At 43.4% G+C, this 19374-nt stretch overlaps 1 protein-coding gene across 2 annotated transcripts; it reads left to right on the top strand.

Annotated features, from left to right (window-relative positions):
* The first annotated feature begins 4886 nt into the window (after positions 1-4886).
* Positions 4887-19374, top strand: efna1a (ephrin-A1a). 2 transcript variants are annotated; one of them, XM_080863245.1, is made up of 5 exons: positions 4887-5211; positions 16128-16423; positions 17215-17280; positions 17393-17488; positions 17608-19374. In XM_080863245.1, exons 1-5 carry the CDS (start codon positions 5114-5116, stop codon positions 17733-17735), a joined length of 684 nt encoding a protein of 227 aa, XP_080719371.1. In that variant the 5' UTR covers positions 4887-5113; the 3' UTR covers positions 17736-19374. The 2 variants fall into 2 exon arrangements, with proteins under 2 accessions (XP_080719371.1, XP_080719372.1); XM_080863246.1 differs by having other exon boundaries at positions 17611-19374.

Genomic DNA, 19374 nt, shown 5'->3' on the forward strand with positions numbered 1-19374 from the left:
TTCTCACACCACTTAGCGCTGCCTAAATATTTCTGGTCTTTGTTTTGTGCCAGTCCTTCTCTTCACTCCATTTTTTTTTGTTTCCAGAGACATGTCTTGTTATATTCCAGTATATCTCTAGATTTTCTCAATGTTATTTTATGCCATTCTGGCATATTTCCATCCCTTTCTTTGGGTCCTGTTTCTTTTCTGTTCCAAAATTCAGTATTAATTTATTTCAGCTGGTTTTAAATCATAGTCCCACATCTCCTCACGTCCTATTTATTATTTTCTTCCATCAATCGAGAATCACTATTGCATCCCGTGTCCCTGTCTCCCCTGCATTTGTATTTTATGCCTCATCTGAAGATCTTATTACATCTTGTGCCTCTCCTCTCTCCCTCTGTCCTTCTTATTTGTTTCCTGTCTATTTCTATCTTTCTCACCCTCTTGCCAGCCCCCTCTTATTCATTTGGCATCCGTCCCTCCTTCCGCCTCTCCCCGGCACTCACTTTCGCCTCAGATATATTTCTGTGTACACATTAAGTCTCTTTTCACCTTGATTCTAAGCCGTCCTCCCTCACATCTCTTCTTGTTATTAAAACTTCCTGTAGATCGCCATCTCACATGTAGAATTTTTAAAATGTTTTCCCACTGCCTCAACTGGAAGGGACATCTGAGGCGGAAATCCATTCATTGTCAGCCTTTCCTGAATTACTCTGCATTGCCCAGAGTAAGAACTGCATTGTTCATTTGTTTGCCTGTGAGTCACCTGCAATATCTCAGACACCATTTACCAGATTTGGACAGTTTCAGGGAAATGATGCATTGCACCTTAAAATTTCAATCTTCCCAAGGGAGGCAGCCATAATCACAGGTCAGTAAAAGTAGCATGTTGGCTAATTGCTGGCCCAAAGGTCTCCCTGCATCATTTATCGGTGAGACGTGTTTATTGCTGCCTTATGGTTTGTCCACCTTTTCTTCATTTTTCCCCGCATCCTTTCACGTCACATATTGTCCTTCTTAAGTGTATCTTTTTTAAGCCCCTCACTCTGATCTCTCTCGCCTCTTCATTTTAGCTTTCATTCTTTGTCTTACGCTCTTGTTATCTAACATTGTGTTTGCATTTCTCCTCAGTCCTCCTCCTCCTCCTCATCCGCCTCCTTCTCAGCTGCTCTTTGTCTCTCAGTATGCGCTTCTGTGATGGTGGGTATGCAGGCATACATTTTTGTGTGTCTGTGTGCGTGGGTGCTTTCCTGAATGTCTAAGCATACCGACTGACCAGCTGTCAGCAAGGCCGCTAACTGAGATGGCGCCTTAATAGTTTTACCTGATCTTCAGTCTTTCAGCTGGCAAACTGATCACTGGATAAGGCTATGCATAATCAACCGCTGCTTTATTTACCTCTGATAATTAACCACAGCTAATTAAGAACTGGCACTTACAACTTCATCGCTTTGCTGTAATGTGATCGGTTACTTACTGATTGCTTTGCTCTAAAACTGCTCCACCTAGTCATTAGCTTTGCTTTCTTTTGCCTCAGGAAAGTTGAAGAAAAATCATTTGTTCCAAAGGAGGCAGAACGAACTTCTTCACAAGCAAACCACTGGAAGGAGGGCTATGCTATCTTTACAGAGAATTTCATAAGAGGAGGTAGACCTGCGCATTGCTAATTACTGGAAACACTTCACTTCATTGTCTGCAAAGAAAGAGCTCATAGGTCCAGGAACAACTCCTGCAGAGAAGCTGCAGTGACTAACAATAGAGGACAAAAACCAAAGAGGCCGAGACACACAGTGGACTGGGCACCGCCGGGCTGCTCCAGAGTTCACACTAACACAGGTCGCTTTATGTAAATAGATGGTGGGCTCTTGTTTGGGGATGGGGACGTTATGACAGTCATTAAACCTCTCATTTGTATTCACAGCCAAGGGACCAAACACTTTTCCGTTAATGGTTATGCAGGAGAGCGTGAAGACGGAAAAGGACCAATGATCTCCAACAGAAGAAAAGGAGGCAACTTGATGTGGATCTTTTCAAACTTGCTGCTCAGGCTCACGTAGACTAACATGTTAAACAGGTTAAAAGCCCTTCCCCAAGCATAACTTCAAACAGATCACCTGAAAAGGTATATATTAGAAATTTTATACATTCGGAGAAAAACAAACCCTCCATGGTTTGATTTATCTGTTCGGGATCATGGAAAGTGCATTTCTATGACATCATCTAATTACACTGGTTGAAACGGTTGAAAAAAAAGCAAATTATGGACAGGCGAGTTCCCATGCCTGCATAAAATGGTTCTCCCTATCATTTTCCTATATCTTGTTTTCATGCCACGGAACAGGCTTGGTGCAAATCCCGTCAGGATTTGAGGTGAAAAGGGTTGTGTTTATGTGTGTGCGTGCGTTTGTGTTTGTGTCTGTGCGGACATGTACGCCTGCAGAGATCCATTTGTGCATCTGTCTGTCTGTATATATACATGCATATATATATATACATGCATATATCGGGCTGAGGTGCAGTTTTGTTCTACCCCGTCTTTCTTTCTGTTTACTCATTCAGAAACTCAGGTTGGTATGAAATTAAAGGTCTGCTCATTTAAGCCCCGATAGAGTTTTGACATAAATGTCGGCGTGAAGAAAGCGTTTCCACAAAAAAATTTGATTGCAATGCAAATGACAATTATGTTTGCAGTCCCTCTCAGCCTGTTATCTTGCCACCGAGCCAGAGAAAACAATTGGACTCTCAAAAAATTGATCCACTGGGATGAGCGCTCTCCATGAATACAAAACACATTATTTTGGATGACCTGCTTGACACTGAATAGCACACAATTACCATGTATATATGCCTTTCTGTATTTGCTCTGTGTGATATTAAATGGTCTTTCTGTTTGGACAGAATTCTAAAACACAGAATGCATTGTGAATACTCAAAAGCCCCGAGCACAGAATGCCTGTAATATAAAAAAGGCTCCTCTTGAGTGTGTGACTTTTGCAAGAGAAAGTAAATAATACTCAGAGTTTATGTAAACCTCTTAGCAAAATAGCAGTGTGGGTGTCTCATACTGGCGATTATTCAAAGACGAAGGACAACAGAGCACAGAATCAGACCTGGGTTAACAGGTGATGCAAATAGATATTAGTGCTTTAATCTGCTTGGAGCGCCAGATGAGTGGGATGCATCTGCACCATGACAATTAAACTGTCAAATAAACTGTTGATTTGCGTTCAGCAGTCTACCTGGCAGATCAATTATCTTGTTAAACTGTCAGCTACAGTCTTCTAGAATTCCACGTTTTCTTGTGGCTAAACACCAAACTGTATGAGGCGTGTTTAAACACAAGCAGAAAACCTTAAAAGCTTCGCCTCACAAATGCACTGAGCTTAACGGGCTCCGAGAAAGTAATAATTTCTTTCACTCTTCTGCTCTTATATCCTGTGGAATGAAACACGTTTCAGATTAAGTCTTACAGTGTGGTTACATCAGGAGTGTATCCTGCACCCTCAGCACTCGTTCTGCGTTTTCTTAAAAATCAGCCAAACACCTGCAGAGTTTATCCGATCCTGTCCCTAAGTCTTATTTACATCCTAAAAAAGGAATCAATCCTCTCATCTGAAATCATTATCCCGAAAGGTTTCCCCTCACCCCCTTTTTTCCCCCGACTTAATTTAGATTTTTCATGTTTTGAAAGCTGTTATGCTGCTAATCGGGCATAGCAAATAAAGTGCTGTGTCAAGTAGAAGCAGGCTTGAAAACCCCTTCTGGCAACAAGGCCTCACTATGCTGAACAAGCAGCCCGCGGTCCTGATTATCCATGTCAATGGAACAGAAAATGAGAATAAAGATTTGCAGTGTAACTGACAGCAAGAAGGTTGCATGCTTCCAGTTAAATCTGCAGACTTTGTATTTGGCCATGTAGAGCTCTTTACCATTCAAATGGCATCCACGGTTTGAAAGCTAGATCCTATTTTTTCTTCTTTTTTTAAACTTTCTAACATACAAACTTAAGCCCTTATAGTAATGATAGGAATCACACAGTCATGGTCATCATTAATGTCTGTCATCACGCAGAAGAGCCGTTGGAGATAAATCTACTAGCAACAGTTTGAGGAATCACTATAAAAACATACCAGATGTTGCTCAACGAGTTCTCAAGCTAGGGGTGTTGCAATTCAATGATGGATAAGGACATATGAGAAAGGAAACACACTATTTCAACTCATGCAAGTGAAACACAAAATCATCTTTTGGATACTGTAATGTACAGATTTTGTTTATGATGAGTTGCAGAGGTAGCAGCATGACTACTATTAATTTTATGATGTAATGTGTTGTTCATGTTTCCAGGTTAGCCCAAGCTAAAAGTCTAAACAACTGAAATACTGTTGCAAGTTCACTATAGATGTAGCCATATTCAAGGATTCCTGCTTTGCAACACGTTTATAACAATCCACTAACGGAACAAAAGCATTGACTTTTGGTAGTTTATAACAAGAGCTATCAATTACAGATTTATTTGAATACAGCTGCTACATTAGGATAATGTGGACGCACGAAAATCTGCAACATATGACATGTATTTACACTTGAAGCATAATAAAGTTACGATTAAAAAATCTGGCATATAAATCACAGCAAACCCTCTGTGTGTTTACCCAGACACCCTGTACACGCCGGAGTGATGACACACACACACACACACACACACACACACACACACACACACACACACACACACACACACACACACACACACACACACACACACAAACTTGCAGAGAAACCTGTGCAGTTCGCTTCTCTCGGACAGCCCTCTGATTGGTCTCCTCTGCCATAGGAGGCGTGACACGCGGAGGTGGGCGTTTCACAAAACCAACCTCCACTCAGCTCAACCTCTCATTCACTACGGATTTGTCGAGTAATCTCAGTCTCCCTTCACTTATTTTTTTTTATTCCTTTGCGAATATACAGAAATCTCTCTCAGATCTGCTGCGTGCGTTAAGTTTTTTAATTAACAGGTTCACGGATAAGCTTCCTTCGGTAAACTTTTAGGTGTTTTTTTTTTTTTTTTTGTGCACAACCTACCTGAGTTGTGTTCCGTCTCTGCACGCCTTCACTCCTCTCCACCATGGATTTGGTTTGGATTGTGGGCTTCGTTGGGAGCGTCTGCGCCTGGTTTGCTTCAGCGGAGCGGCACAGTGTCTACTGGAACAGCACAAACCCAAAGTAAATATGTTTTCCATTTTCTAATGTAGCGCACTTCGAATCGTCTTTGCGCACTCTTGTTTCTTAATCGGTTCTACAAACTGATTTACTTTTGGCATCAAACACACTTTTAACCGCATTTGCAGTGTTGGCAAAGCCGTTATCTTATATTCAGATGCACGCTGAATAGTTGCAGCTCATGTATATTCAGCGAGATGCCTGTGATGAGCGCCTGATAGAATCGACTGTCTGCTGTTGTCATGATAATGCGGGACAGTTAGGAGTATCTTCCCTCTTCGCCTCTTTCTGAGCTCTAACCTGTTATCGTGGTGTTGTTTACCTGTAATTCTTTGTTTAAGCTGTCCAGATTTAATTCGTTTCGCAATCTGTGTAGCCTACCTACACAGCAGCATTAGTTACACCAGGTTATGCCATCTGTTTATCTTTCTGGGCTGATATTGAGGCAGTTAAATAGTTCACGCTTAGTAGGGAAGAGAGCTGCTTTAAATGTAAATGCGGGGGGAGTAGAGGAAACAGCGGGTTTCTGAGGTTTAGGACATTTAATCGTTGAATACTGCTTGTTTTATCTTGCCTGCATGTCAGCATGTGGATACAGTGTTTTGTATGTGCGTGTGCTTGCAGCAAACGTGTCAGTAAACTTCTCTTATGTCTGTATTCATGAGTTGCACTTCTACCCGGGTTTGGATACAATTTTTCCCTGGCAAGGGTTGTATTTTTCTTTTTCCCTGTTGATTTTTACAGGCTTGACTCACTGCAGAATGTGTTGAAAGCTCTGTTGCAATATCCTCCCCATCTGACACCGAGTCCTAACCTCTGAGTAGAGTGGGAGGTTGCCATATCTCCTAAATCAAGAGATATCACTTGGGTTCTTACGTGGCTGTCAGAGAGACATAGGGGTGTTCATATTTCAGGTGGTAAGACGAGTAATAATGGTGTATGACAGTGACAGAGGAGGTAACTTGAGGCCTGCCCAGTAGGTCACGCTGTGGGAGAGAGATAGATTGCTCAGGGAGGAGAAATTGGAGCTCAAATTGTCAGGGTTAGGGGCCATTTGGAGTAAGTGGGGGTCAATTAGAATTATGGTTGATGATGGCTGGGGTGACATGGCTCAGGGTACGAAGAGGGTTAGGTTTTCACTCCACAGATGAACCTCTACGTGCACCCCTACACAAACACAAACACACACACACACGATAGGGCAAGTACAAACAGGTACTCCTGGCAGGCAATCCCTCAATCACAAACCAGCATGTTCAGTCGCACCAAGTGACGCCGTCTGAATCAATCAGGGCTGGGCTTACACACTTTCCCTCTGGTGGGCAAACACATATTGTATATTCAAGCGTTCTTCCACACAAGCTTACGTTCAACCACTTTCTCCCTCCTCATTTCCCCTGTGGTTAAAACAGCAGTTGCTGTTCTCAGAAAGTCCGTAATTACAACGACAAAGCCTTTCACAGGAAATCAGAATGAAGTCCCAGATGGAAAGGCGTTCTGCTGTGTCCCTGCTGTGGAATGACAGTGATCATTCCCATATATATACTGATAATCTGTCTTTTTGCACTTGCTTTTTTTCCAGATGACTGTGCTAAATCTCTCCCTTTAGCTACTCTTAATCCTGTTTTCACAGAAAAAGCACGAGAGTTTTTATTTGGTGCTTTTCATCATTCACCGCAATCTCCCCTCCCCTTTGACCTGTTACTTGATAGCGTGTTTTCTTTTTGTTGGTCCGGGTTAATTGTTCCATCCAATTGGTCAGAGAGCCATCGTTAATCAAATTGATCTGAGAGTGATCGCTTTAGTCCATGTGGTATATACTCATTTCCTTTTTTCCCCATATGGGTGTGTTAAGGGATTTAGCAATACACACACACACACACACACTTGCACAGTTTCCCTTCCTAACATGTTTGTGTGCACAGCTTGGGGCCTGCTGACTTCCAAAACTTCCAAGGTCATATCTGCCTGTACCTAAGGACTTTTTATGTTTCAGCACAACAAAATCTCCTACTGTGTGTGTTTGTGTTCGTGACCTTTTTGCTTGCTGGCATATTTGCGACCTTTGTTTCTGATTAGCAACAGTTTAATCACCAGCCAGGTTTGACTGCCAGAAAGAGGCTCACCAGCGTTCAGCTTTGGTCCCGGCATGCCAGCGTGTGTTTTTTGTAAAGGGAGTGTCTGCGCATAAGCTTACTCACATACACAGCATCGCCAGATTCAAGTGACTCACACGCTCTCATACACATTAACCCAGTCTCACACACACACACACACACGCGCGCTACACATTTGGGATTGATGTTGACATCGGCCCAGGAGCCCCCTGGACTCTACAACTTCGATGTGAGGCAATAATCTGCTCTTTCAGTGCTTCTTACTTCCTTTTCCCTTTTCCCTGTTGACAGAGCATGAGAGGACCACCACCTCCACCACCCCCACCTCCTCCTCTGCTTTGTACCTGTCTCTCCCTCTCTCTGGCACCTCCCTCCCCCTCTTCTTGGCCAGGTTCCCTCTGCAGCCTGGTTCTGTGGGCTCCGTGAATCTGTTAACCGTTTCATGGCACACTCACACACACACACGTTTGATCTCAAAGAAGTCTTTTAACTAATCTCTTATAATTCTGAAGTGATTTTCAGAACAGCTGTTTGACATTGGGTTAGCTGCGTTTCCAAGTAGTTTCAGCTCACCGTTCCTTCGTTAAAATGAGCTTGCTTCCTGCTGGCTCACACGAAAGTTATTTAAGGTATGTTTCACCCGCATGAAGCATTTTCTCGGTTTTTATCCGGTCAATGTGGCTTTTTTGTGATGCTCCCCATACAAATTGGGGCTTGCTCTTCACGGTGGGCCACAGAAAGAGAATAGTAACTGGTGTGACTGATCGAGGGTCAGAGTTCGCTATGTGATGAAGTGGCACGGCCTCTATCAATCTGTCAGTCATTCTGTCACGTCGGTGGTCCCTGAATACTGGCTGCCACTCAGGCCAGCCCCTCTTCACACAGCCGTGGCTCTGCCTCTGGGAAACTCTTTCTTCCCTCTCCTGTCTTTTCGGTCCCCTTCACTCCTTCACCAGCTTTTATCTCAGCTTTACAAGCTGTCCCTTTTCAGTCTATTATTTCCTCACCTCCAGCTCTGGTTCTCAGAGAAGGAGGGAAGCATGGTAAGAAGTGTGGAATTTTTTTTTAAATTTTTTTTTTTATATATCATTCTTGGCACCCACAGCGAGCCGTCACAAGGCACTTTGCCCTTTCCTTCAGGGAAAAAGAACCCCCCCCCACTCACACATACACACACTTTGCACTTTACCTTTAAAGCTTCCTTCTTCTACTTCCTTAAGAAAGGCCACTCCACTCTTCCCAGCAAAACTGTTTTCGCTCTCCTTTCGGCCTTTTAACGTGCCCCTCTTGAACGTCTTGCTTAACAGTGGAAATGGTGGAGCCTGTCTGAGAGCTCAAGTTATTAAAGGAGAGAAATGAGAAGGAGAAAACACAGAAGTGTATGTGTAGGAGTAAGTAAAAGTGTCTGTGTGGGTGCATCCATGTTTGAGAGATGAAACATAAGACTGGCTAGTCCACTGGCGTGATTTGGTGCGGGCAATAGATATGAGATGCTTGCAGTTTCCAATTTAAATGAATAAAAATCTATTTTTTTTTTTTTAATTCTTTCCTCATATACATCCAGAACACTTCACTTTTCAAATCCTAATCCATCTTTAACCCCCTGGAATACCCTTCCCCTCCCCCTTCCCTTTAGTTGGTCTCCATATTTCTCTCAAAGTGTCCGCCCCCCTCCCCTCTCACCACTCTTAATCTGGCTTTGTAATCTGTCTGGTGCATTCAATCTGGAAAAAAAATGCTGCCTCGTCAGGCAGATGGTAATCACCTCTTTTGGGTTCAGTGACCACTCAAGTGTGTTGATGATTCCCATCTTTACAGTCTGCAATCATAATAAAATTTTACCTCAGTGATCACATTGATAAGGTTCTTCTTTTCCTTCCAGCTCACTTGTTCTTGCAGAGTCAGAACAGGAGGGCTTGTTTTATTGACTGAGCTAGATAGTGAATCGGGCCAAAGGTTTTAACTTCCCGCAGGCGTGATGTTGGTGTTACTAAAGTCTGCACGCTGTCTGCTGTGTGTCTCCTGCGAAGTGTTGCGCTTCCTGGTTACGTTTTTCCCGGGAAAACAGCGTATCCTGTCTGCACAATAAACAATACATTTCTCACACACCAGCACACGCAAGGGTTTAAAGGTCTGGATAAAAGGAGCTGATTGAATTTCCCAGGCTCACATTAGAATGAACACATTTAGAGTAAATAACTGAGCAGGGATTAATTGTTTAATTAGGGTTTGTGTTCCAACTTTCAAGCCAAAAGGATGATTTGGGATCTTCCTCCTGTCCCCGCCCCGCTGTCAAATCGCTGCATGTCTCTATTTGGGATTCTCCTCTGATCAGTTTCACCTCGTTTGACCTCGGCCAGTGTTTCTGCCCTCTGCCCGTCCTCATGCTTCTTTCTTATCTACACACCAGACTTCCCCTGCACCTTCCCGCTATGCTGCTCCAATCTGCTCTGCTTTACAAGTGTTCAGTCCCAGACATAAAACCAAGGAGGAAGAAAAGCTCCATTAGTACACAGATTTATGATTATGTTGCAATTACAATTGCGAACAGACCTCGCACTCTCTTTATTAGATGTGTCTGAGCCAGAGATTATGTGTGTGTGCGTGCGTGTGTCCTTCAGACTTGTTTGTCAATTCCTGGTGGCATTCAGTGCACGATGTGTTTGATTGAGGAAGAATTGGCCAGAAAGAGTCGGATATTATCTTTGAAATGAACCATTGTGGTTGTTTTTGTTGTGTAAATATCAGCTATTGTGTAACTTTTTTGTTTTTCCTTCTTTTTTGGGCCTGTTTGTTAAAGGTCTAGATGTAGTGTGTAAACTTGTCTGCACAGCAACTATCGCCACCCCTGCAGGTCAGCTGTATTACCATAATTTCTACTTGACGTCATAAGCAAGAGCTACCATTTAATTAAAGGGGTTTTTGCCTGTACTCACATATTGTTAATTCTCACTGGAATTCATTAAGTTACAATCTGAGATTGTTTTTACAGGAGGAAAAAAAACATTAAACATGAAAATTTTATTTCATTGAAAAAAATCAATCTTGCAAAATCGATTTTCTTATACAGATATTTGCCTGCTGAGAAATGTGATGTCAGAGATGACCTTTCTGCTTTGGCCCTTATAAGATACAAATGGCTCAGGGGACAGTATAAGGCAGCTGGAAAGAGCATATGTATTCATCTAACCCTCCTTAGTGCAGTGGAGTCGGCCAATTATTTCTCTGCTGAACTTAAAGCTTTGTCTCTTCGCTGGGTGGCAAAAGGAGCTCAGCTAGGTCAGCAAAGCACGCCGGCAGAATGACCAATGAACCGGGCGGACAAAGGTTGAATGACAAGACCAGAGAAAGCTGATTGAGATGGATGGTGAAAAGTCACACGGTGCAAAGAATGAAGGCTGAAATATTATGTTAACGGGGTTGGATCATATTTGTTTCTATGATGACCCCTGCATACCCACATCACATTGTGCTTGGCTATGCAAACGGTGGGTCAGAGAGCTGCATAGTTGGAATACCACCAGAAAAGGCTGCGATTGGTTCAGCAGGTCTGAGTGGGGGGAGTGACAGAGTTGACACTAGGATCTGGTTTGCTTATTGAGTGTTGAGAGATAGACAGGGAGTGGGAAGGGTCGGCTGACGTTGATGGATGAATGGGTAGGTAGGTGGATGAAACAAGAAGAATCCGAGCAATAACATTAAACAGTCCCGCTTAACTCAGCTAAGTTTGGATCTGGAAAAAGCTTCACCTGTCATGGAGTCATGTGGTTTTGAGGGATTTATCTTGAAAAAAAGTACTCCCTTGTGTCCAGTGTCTTTCAGCATTCTGTTACCACCTCTTGGTTCCCATTTTTGCACGGACACATTTGCACACACCCACACATATATAGCTATACATAGACAATGTGTCTTTTTTGAACTCCAAATCTTCAGTGAAAAGCCATAATACCCCTTCTCTATGTGAGAACAATAGATGTGGGAGTGGGGAAAAAAGCTCCACCCTGCCTGTCTCACCCCTTACTCTGTCCCCAGCCGTCATTCCCTGCTCTGGGCCTCGCTGTCCAGTCTAAGCCCCTGTATTAAGTAGGGTCTGGTGCTGATGAATGGACCTCAGTTCAGCCACTGCTCCACCCAATAATCCAGGCTTGGGCGAGCCAATTAGGTGGTCCCCACATTCCGGTTCAGTCATCCGTTGCGGAAAATAATCTTGTTTATGTGGTTAGGGTGACTGTATGAAGCTCTGAGAGACAGTGGGTTAAGAAGACAGGAACTCTTTTTGGAAGCTGTAGTGAGATCTGTGTAGTTTGTTCTACAATGACCTTTATGGACTTTAGAATAGATTTGAATGAATCTTTTTACAGAGATTAATTCCCATTATCCGTCTGTAGAATTTAAAATGCTTAAAGACCCTTCTTGCTGACTGTCCATGTAGAAAATTCTCTGCTGACTTGGCAAGTGTCCGACCTTTGATCTGCGCCGCAGCTTCTTCGCCTCAGAGCTCTGACATTCCACAGGGTGAGAGAGTACAGAGATGAGAGGGTGATGGATGGATGAAAGAAGGGGATAGAGGTAGACAAGAAAGCAAAATGCAGGCCAGAGAGATTAAAGAAGAGATTAGACTCCTGAAGTTTCCTGAAAAGGCTCCAATAAATTAGGAATTCCTTCTCAGAAGAGGAGGAAGAGTGGTAAGGAGCAACCTGTGACCACTTGGCATTCCCTCGCTATCATCTCTGTTCATTATTAGCATTTATTATCCACCTTATCGCCACTGAAACACACTCCCAGATTCCCCAGAGCACCAGAACAGCAACACACACACGCACACCTACTCAGACATAAACAATCCTTGACTTGAATGTATCAGGCTGAGACAGACACTTGCACACAATCCTTGTTGCATATCTGCCATAACTCCACAGATCATCCGTAAGTAGAGTATTACTCTGCTACTCCATGCTGAGTTTACTGAGGCTTCGAGTATCACTGGCATTAAAAGGCATCCTGGGAAAAAACAATGGGAATAAACCAAAACAGCCTTATTGACTCAGAGACGGAGACAATCTGGAGGAGGGAAATAACAAGGGACACACACTGGGGAAGGCTGAAAGTGAGAGGATTTTGTTTGCTAAAGTGAAGGTGGCATGGTTTGACTTTGTTGTTAAACTGTGTGACACAGGGGCCAAAGCTCTCTTTGAAGTGAGTTACCACAATCAGTTAATTAAGCTGATGATGTGGAACGTTTCAGTGCTGAGGCGTTGGGGGGTGAACAAAAGGCAGCAGGATAATTAAAACTATTTGCCATTAATAAAAGGCACTAGCCAACATCCCCTGGTGCGTTTTCAGTGGCGGTTCTCCCTGCTAAGTGAAGCACTCCATCAGTGCGGGCACACTGTGAATAGAAACACTGTATGAAACGGTGGCATTGATAGAGCAACAGTAGCACTCACATAGAAACATTTACTGGGTGAGACTTCAAAAGCCATTCCCAATTCAAGCCCTTTGACCCACCCCCTTCGCCCACGTCTATTCATCCCCCCGCGCTCTCAAGCCTGCAGGGGCTGGGAAGTGGGGAGAGGGAGGACATAATTACCCCCTTCTAGGGCGACTTTAATACCCTTTTTTTGTGTTTTAATTGCACCCCCTTCAACCTCCTTTCTAATGAACACATTGGGACCATACTACAACCTGTTTGTAATCAGGACTAGAGGTCAGGGAGGGACTGGCTATAGGGAGTTTGTTAGTGTGCGCGTGTGTGTGTGCTCAGGGTGTGCAGTGGGCTGATAACTCTGTCAGGCAAAAGCAGAGAACAACGGTGTTTGTTCAATAGTGTTATCGATTCGCCTGGAATTGAAAGCGGCATGGGGAAAAAACACTTTAACAGCAATCTGGTAAACAGAGCATGGCAGGCAAACTGCAGATAAGCACTAAGCTGCCTGCTCCGTAGCAAAATTATAATTATTCCTCTCCCCACCGAAAGTTGGCTGGAACTTGTTGGCAAGATGGAAGTTTCATTGGTCCGCTAAAAAAGATGCTTGGTTTCTAATGGGCCTGTGTTTCTGGCTTATCTGGCCATCGGTATTGATGGCATGCAGTCAGGCAGAGAGAGGCAAAGGGATGGGGGAAGGGAGCCAGAGGGGTAGTAGGAGTCAGGGCCCACAGTTTGGAGCCACTGTGTCTATCCTTTTACCAAGGGGGTACCAGGGAGACCCCTGGCAACAAACAACAACACCAGCTAACGAGCGACTGGAGCCAGGGCCTGTGCACTTTGATTGTTAGTCACACATATGGACCTTGTCACACAAACACAAACTCCCCAAATGCTACTTGTTACATTTAAGGAGTGGGTGGAGGTGGAGGTGGTGGGTTGATAAAAGCCAGAATTCTCAAAGAAAAGCCTGTTTTAGGAAAGAAATGCCATCACTGGTGTCAGTTTAACACCCCACGGGCTTTTGGGAGCTCATAACTCCTTGAGATCTGTAGATCTGATTAAACAGCAGTCAGTTAGCTATCTCTCTTTAGGGTTAGTGTCGAAAGGCTGTCAAAATATGCGTATATTCGTTGCAAAAGCAACAAAACTCTATATTACACACACATTCGCCCTGTGTGTTGTAAAAATATTTAAGTCTGTCAAATTTCATCTACTCTCAGGGAACCCCTGGCGATCCAGAACAGTAGGAGACGGTAAACTGATAGGCATCGAGCTCAGTACCATGGGAGGAGATGTGTGTCTGCCTGTGTGGGTTCAGTGGGTGTAAATAGTAGGTAGCTACAGCTTTAGGTTGTTGATAGATGGGAATTACTGTGAAGTAAGTGTGATTTTGTGTGTGTGTGCATGCGTGTGTGTGTGTGTGTGTGTTGCTTGTGGTCAGCTACCGCTTCAGGCTGGTGATAGATGGCTTTGGCTGAGAAGAGAGCATTAGCTGTGAGCCGCCCCTGGAGCTCTCACTGAGTCAAGAGGATGGGGACAAAGCTGAAATACCTTCAGTGACAATTCCCTGGAGACAACCTCATAATATCTCTGATGGTATCCCCCTGAGGGCAAAGGACTCATGGACAGTTGAGATAAGGCCAAATGAAACTGCACCAAAGTATTCTAAATTGTTCTTTAAGTAGTCTAAGCTTTCTGCAGTAATCAGTGTTTATGTGCGCACATGTGAAGCAGACTAAAATGATGCTTTTTGTGTAAGTGCTTTTTTGAGCCAGCTCTAAGAGGAGCTGGGAAGTTTAGTTTACTTAAGGACCATAGTAAAAAGGGTGGAGAGGGTGGAAGAGTGAAGGGAGGGTTGAAGGGGGAGGCAGACAGTCTGACTGTCTCTATCTGTATTTGTAATGAGAGGGAGTGTGGTGGAAGACAGTTACAGACTGTCACCAGACTCATGTTGTATCTGTGCCTATCTATCTGACCCTAATGAGTGGGTTAAGACAACCCTGTTCTCAAAAAAAGCTGGGACGCGGTGTAAAATGTAAGCAAGAAGAGACAACAGTGATTTGTAAATCACCTGCATTTATTTAGAAAATGAATCAAGGCAACATATCGGATGTTGAAACTTGGGGCATTTATTGTTTTGTTTTTTTGAATTTGATGCCAACAACTCGCCTCGAACAATATGTGGCAGGTGGGTCTTTACTGCTACCGCTGTCACGTATCATCTATGAAGTGTTGTAAGAGTTTTAGAGCTGAGGGATATCTGTGTTTTTGTACTATTCTCAAATTCAGCTGCTCAACAATTTGGGGCCTCCTTTGCCATTTTTTTTTTTTTCAAAATGCGGTGACCAGGCCGAACTGCAATCTAGCCAATTTACCCCTCCTCAGCCCCCTAATTTTTTTTTTACTACTGAGCTATGCTGCTGGAATATGTACACAATGTGGTTTTTCTTGCTGAAATCAGCTAGAGCATTCATGAAAAGGAACATGGGAGCACATGTTTCTTTAAAAGCTCTGTTTATTGTTCAGCCATGATGGCGCTTTGCTAGATGTTTAGGTTACCCCTGCTGTGTGCACTAAGACACCATCAGACCATCACAGATGCTGACTTTTGAAGTGTGTCCTGAAACAAGTGAGGAGATGCAACAGCCATAATTTCTTAAATCATTAAGATTGGTTCAGAAATTCCACTTTGCCTTAGTCCGTCTTATCCTGTGGCAGATGCTTTTGCCATTTCCTTTTGCTACCCCAGTTATAGTTTGTCTATCCTTAAGCTTTTTTTTTTTAGATTGAGTTGTATGTGACCTTTATTTATATTCTTGTCTCTATCGCTCGCAAACTCAGGTGTGTTTCCACTTTTTCTGTCATTATGCATTCTGCTGCTCTACCTGTGTGTTTGTTTGTGTGTGCATGTAGCCTGCAGATGTCAATACTCATCTCCTGTGTTGACGGGCTAACTGACTACTCATGTTTCTCGGTAAACATCATTCAACTCCAGGGAGACACGGGATCAATGTGCACTCGTTGCTAACTCTCAGCACAGCAGCATCAGCTACACTGGCCTCCCGTTCATCCATATTTATGGGCGTGTCCTCTGCAGATCACTTTTTCCCCTTATCGCGTTTTCCTACTTCGTTCCACCTGAACACGCATATACATCCTCTCATACAAACATTCTTTCTTTCTTTTGCTCTATATCTCCCATTCCTAGACCTAACAGTCTTTCCTCTGATTTCCCTGTTGAATACCGGCGTGTAGCCGATCAATATATAATCAGAGGTTTTGAGGCTTATATTTATTACTGCTCCGATGCTATAAGCACGGTTATCAGTCTCCTGCCACTTGAGTAACCTGCGTCCTCTCCCTCATCCCGACAGGTTTCAGCGGGTCGACTATGCTGTGGAGGTGAAGCTTAATGACTACCTGGACATCGTCTGCCCCCATTACCCGCAGGGTGAGGTGCCATCGATGGATGCTGAGCGATACGTGCTCTACATGGTGGAGCGGGAGGACTACGACAACTGCAAGCCGCAGTCGTATGACCAGATGCGCTGGGAGTGCAGTCATCCATTTGCCCCTCACGCTCCTGAGAAGTTCTCTGAAAAATTCCAGCGTTTTACTCCTTTCACCCTGGGAAAGGAGTTTCGCCAAGGAGAGAGCTACTACTATATCTGTAAGTGTCACGGATCCTGTCCTAGTTCCTAGTTAAACTCATTTTCTAATAACACAGGGAGCATGCAGCCAAGATAAATGTCCTTGGAACTACATGCCAACTCTTCAAATTGACAGCGTTTTCCTGTTCAACATATTAGCTTTTGGATGTTTGCATGACACAAAGTCAGTCATAGAAATGTGGTACTTATGTAATGATGACTAGATGCTAAACACTAATGCTAAGCGATCCTTAAAGTTATCCTAATTCATGCTAAAATAAACATGGACGTCTTTTTGAGACATTTCACTTGGAAAAAAATCTTTTAATCTTAAGGTCATTGCAGCTTGTTGCCTGGAAATGATAAAAAAAACTTCATGTCAATCCATCTAATTATCCCTGATTCACAGAAATCTTATTTTTGCAACAAAGTGTGACCTGGGTGGCGTTTGCATGTTTGTGTACCAGGTGTGATAAGCTGCAGCTCAGTGGCCAGCTCTTTGAAAACTGGGGCGCTGGCTCACTTTGCCAAGTTTTATGCAATACTAGCCTTGCTGTAAACTGACCACAAAGCACAGGCAATGTTGTCACCCTGGCCATGGTTGTAATTAGATAAACGGCAGGACAAGACACACTCTGCCTGATCACAGATGGCTTCCCAGGGTTTTGTACCGTTGTTTTTCTGTTGCCAAGGGTTTGTGTGTCAGTGTTTGTATGCGCGTGTGCATTAAGGTGGATTAAGGGGCCAAGAGAGGATAAGTGTATTAGTAAGGATGTTAACGCCTGTTTTGTTTCTTTCTTCTTCTCTGCAGCCAAACCTTTGCACCACCATGGCCAAGAGTGCCTGAGGCTGAGGGTGGACGTCATAGCCGCAGATGGTAAGTTTTTGACCACCCTCTTGGATGAAAGGAAAGCAGTACAGTCACCTCTAACAGTCGTGTTTTAGGCTATTGCAAGACAGAATGATTGATGGCCTTTTTTTTTTTCCAGGCTCTCAAGAGGCCAGAGTGGCTAAAGGGGGCACAGGTGGGACTGCAGTTGGAGCCGGTGGCGGGGTTCACAACCCATCCAACAGGCTGCCTGCAGGTATGTAGCCCAACCCCGTGTCCTATCTAATTATCCCTGACCCTAAAACAATCCAGGTACATTTGGGGTTTATGTAAATTTATGGTACTAATGTGTTTTCTTTGTCTCCTGTCCTCAAGCAGATGACCCGGTGGTTATCCTGCCAGATGTTCAGAAGAGTGCACGGACAAACTCCGCAGCGGCAGCTACATCCCTCTCAATCCTCTCAGTGCTAGTCCCATTTTCGTTACTGTTTTTGTTGCACTGAGAATACATAAAAAGGATTTCTGTTGGCAGACTTTTTTTGGGGGGGGGGGATATTTTTGGGGGTTTTTTTTCAGAGACTACAATGAAGACAGTCCGTGGGGTTGAAAACCACTGACTTAAAAAAACAAAACATGCCCAGTGCTGGCCGCAGGGAGAGACTTTTGAAGCTTGCAGAGTACAGATGGACTCGCTTGCACAACATGTGCTGAGCAACTTTGAGCGTTTGAGACAAGTACTTGTGCTTTGTCTTATTATTTTTTTGTCCAAAAGATGACAGTATTTTTCTGGAAAGACTAAGCTCTCCTTGATTTGTGCTATTTGGGGCTCCCCCATCAAACCGACCGCTCTGGAGGAATTCCCTGCAAGAGAGAAGAAAGAAGTTGAAGAGGAACCTGAAGTGGCTGAAGGACAATCAGGAGCTACGACACCAAGTTAACCAACTTTGAATTTTATACTGACATGGGGGACAGGGAGTCAGCATTTAAAGAAACAAGAAAGGAAGAAAATAAAAAGTAATCTCAAGCCTTTTGAGCCAAAGATCAGTCATCTCTCCAACTTGTACACTATTCCACCCTGAGTACTGCGTACTATTTGTTGTATTGTTATTGTAGCGGTATTGCGTGACCTTGCTGTCCCAGGTGATTGCGTTCTCTTAATGTAGCATTAACAGACACAAAAGTTGTTCTCATGACCACCATTCCTTCGCAGACCATGTGCTTATATACTGTAGCACTAATACTGCACATCAACATACACTCCATTTAAAACAGTGCTTAATCCAAACACACACACACACACACACACACACAATCATCAGACGCTCTGTAACACATGGAAACACTACGTTGAATCATGTTACGTGTACATTCTGTGAAGATAATTTATAACATTTGCAGCTGAGACGTTTTACTGTATATACCATGTGCTCACAAAATGAAATGTTTACTGTTGCCGATGGGGAGGGCCCCCGGTGGAGGTAGTATTTGTGTGAAAGGCAATATGTGCGCGTTTAATTGAGAACAGGAGAATGTGTGTAAGCTGTGCAGCGTTTGATTGAAAGCGTGTTGAGACAAATGTTGTTGGTTTTTTTTCTGCCAAAAGAAACACTGAGATGTTGTGTGAACCGCAGAGAGGCTGGACTTCTCTGTTTGTCGCCTCGCAATGGTTAAAACTGTCTGACACAAGGAGCTGGTATTAAATCTTTCTTTTTTAGCGCAGGACTCACCCCTGTGTGTCATGGTGCTTTCCACCCCGACTGGAAAACAAGCAAACACAAAGTGGGGCAATCAGCTATTTAGTTTTAGAGCAATTTAAAAAAAAAAAAAAAAAAAAAAGTTATAGTCACCAGTTCACAACAGACGAGACACAGCATCAAACCCAGTTGCCAAGCACATCTTCACCTGACAGGCTGGCTTGATTCAACAAAGCACAACAGTGTATGACTACCATTGAAGTCAGTCTTTTTTTTATCTGAATTCTTGTTACCTAATTTTGTACATGTGTAAGTAAGAGAAATGTATAATATGTGTACATATAAATATATTATAGATTCTATAAAAAGCCTGTTTGATAAATATGATAAATGTGAAAACTTTTCATGTGAAAATAAAAAAAAAAATATGTTTTTGAGAAAACTAGAA

The sequence above is a fragment of the Rhamphochromis sp. 'chilingali' genome (assembly GCF_963969265.1).
Source record: "Rhamphochromis sp. 'chilingali' genome assembly, chromosome: 17".
In the NCBI taxonomy this organism is placed as follows: Eukaryota; Metazoa; Chordata; class Actinopteri; order Cichliformes; family Cichlidae; genus Rhamphochromis; species Rhamphochromis sp. 'chilingali'.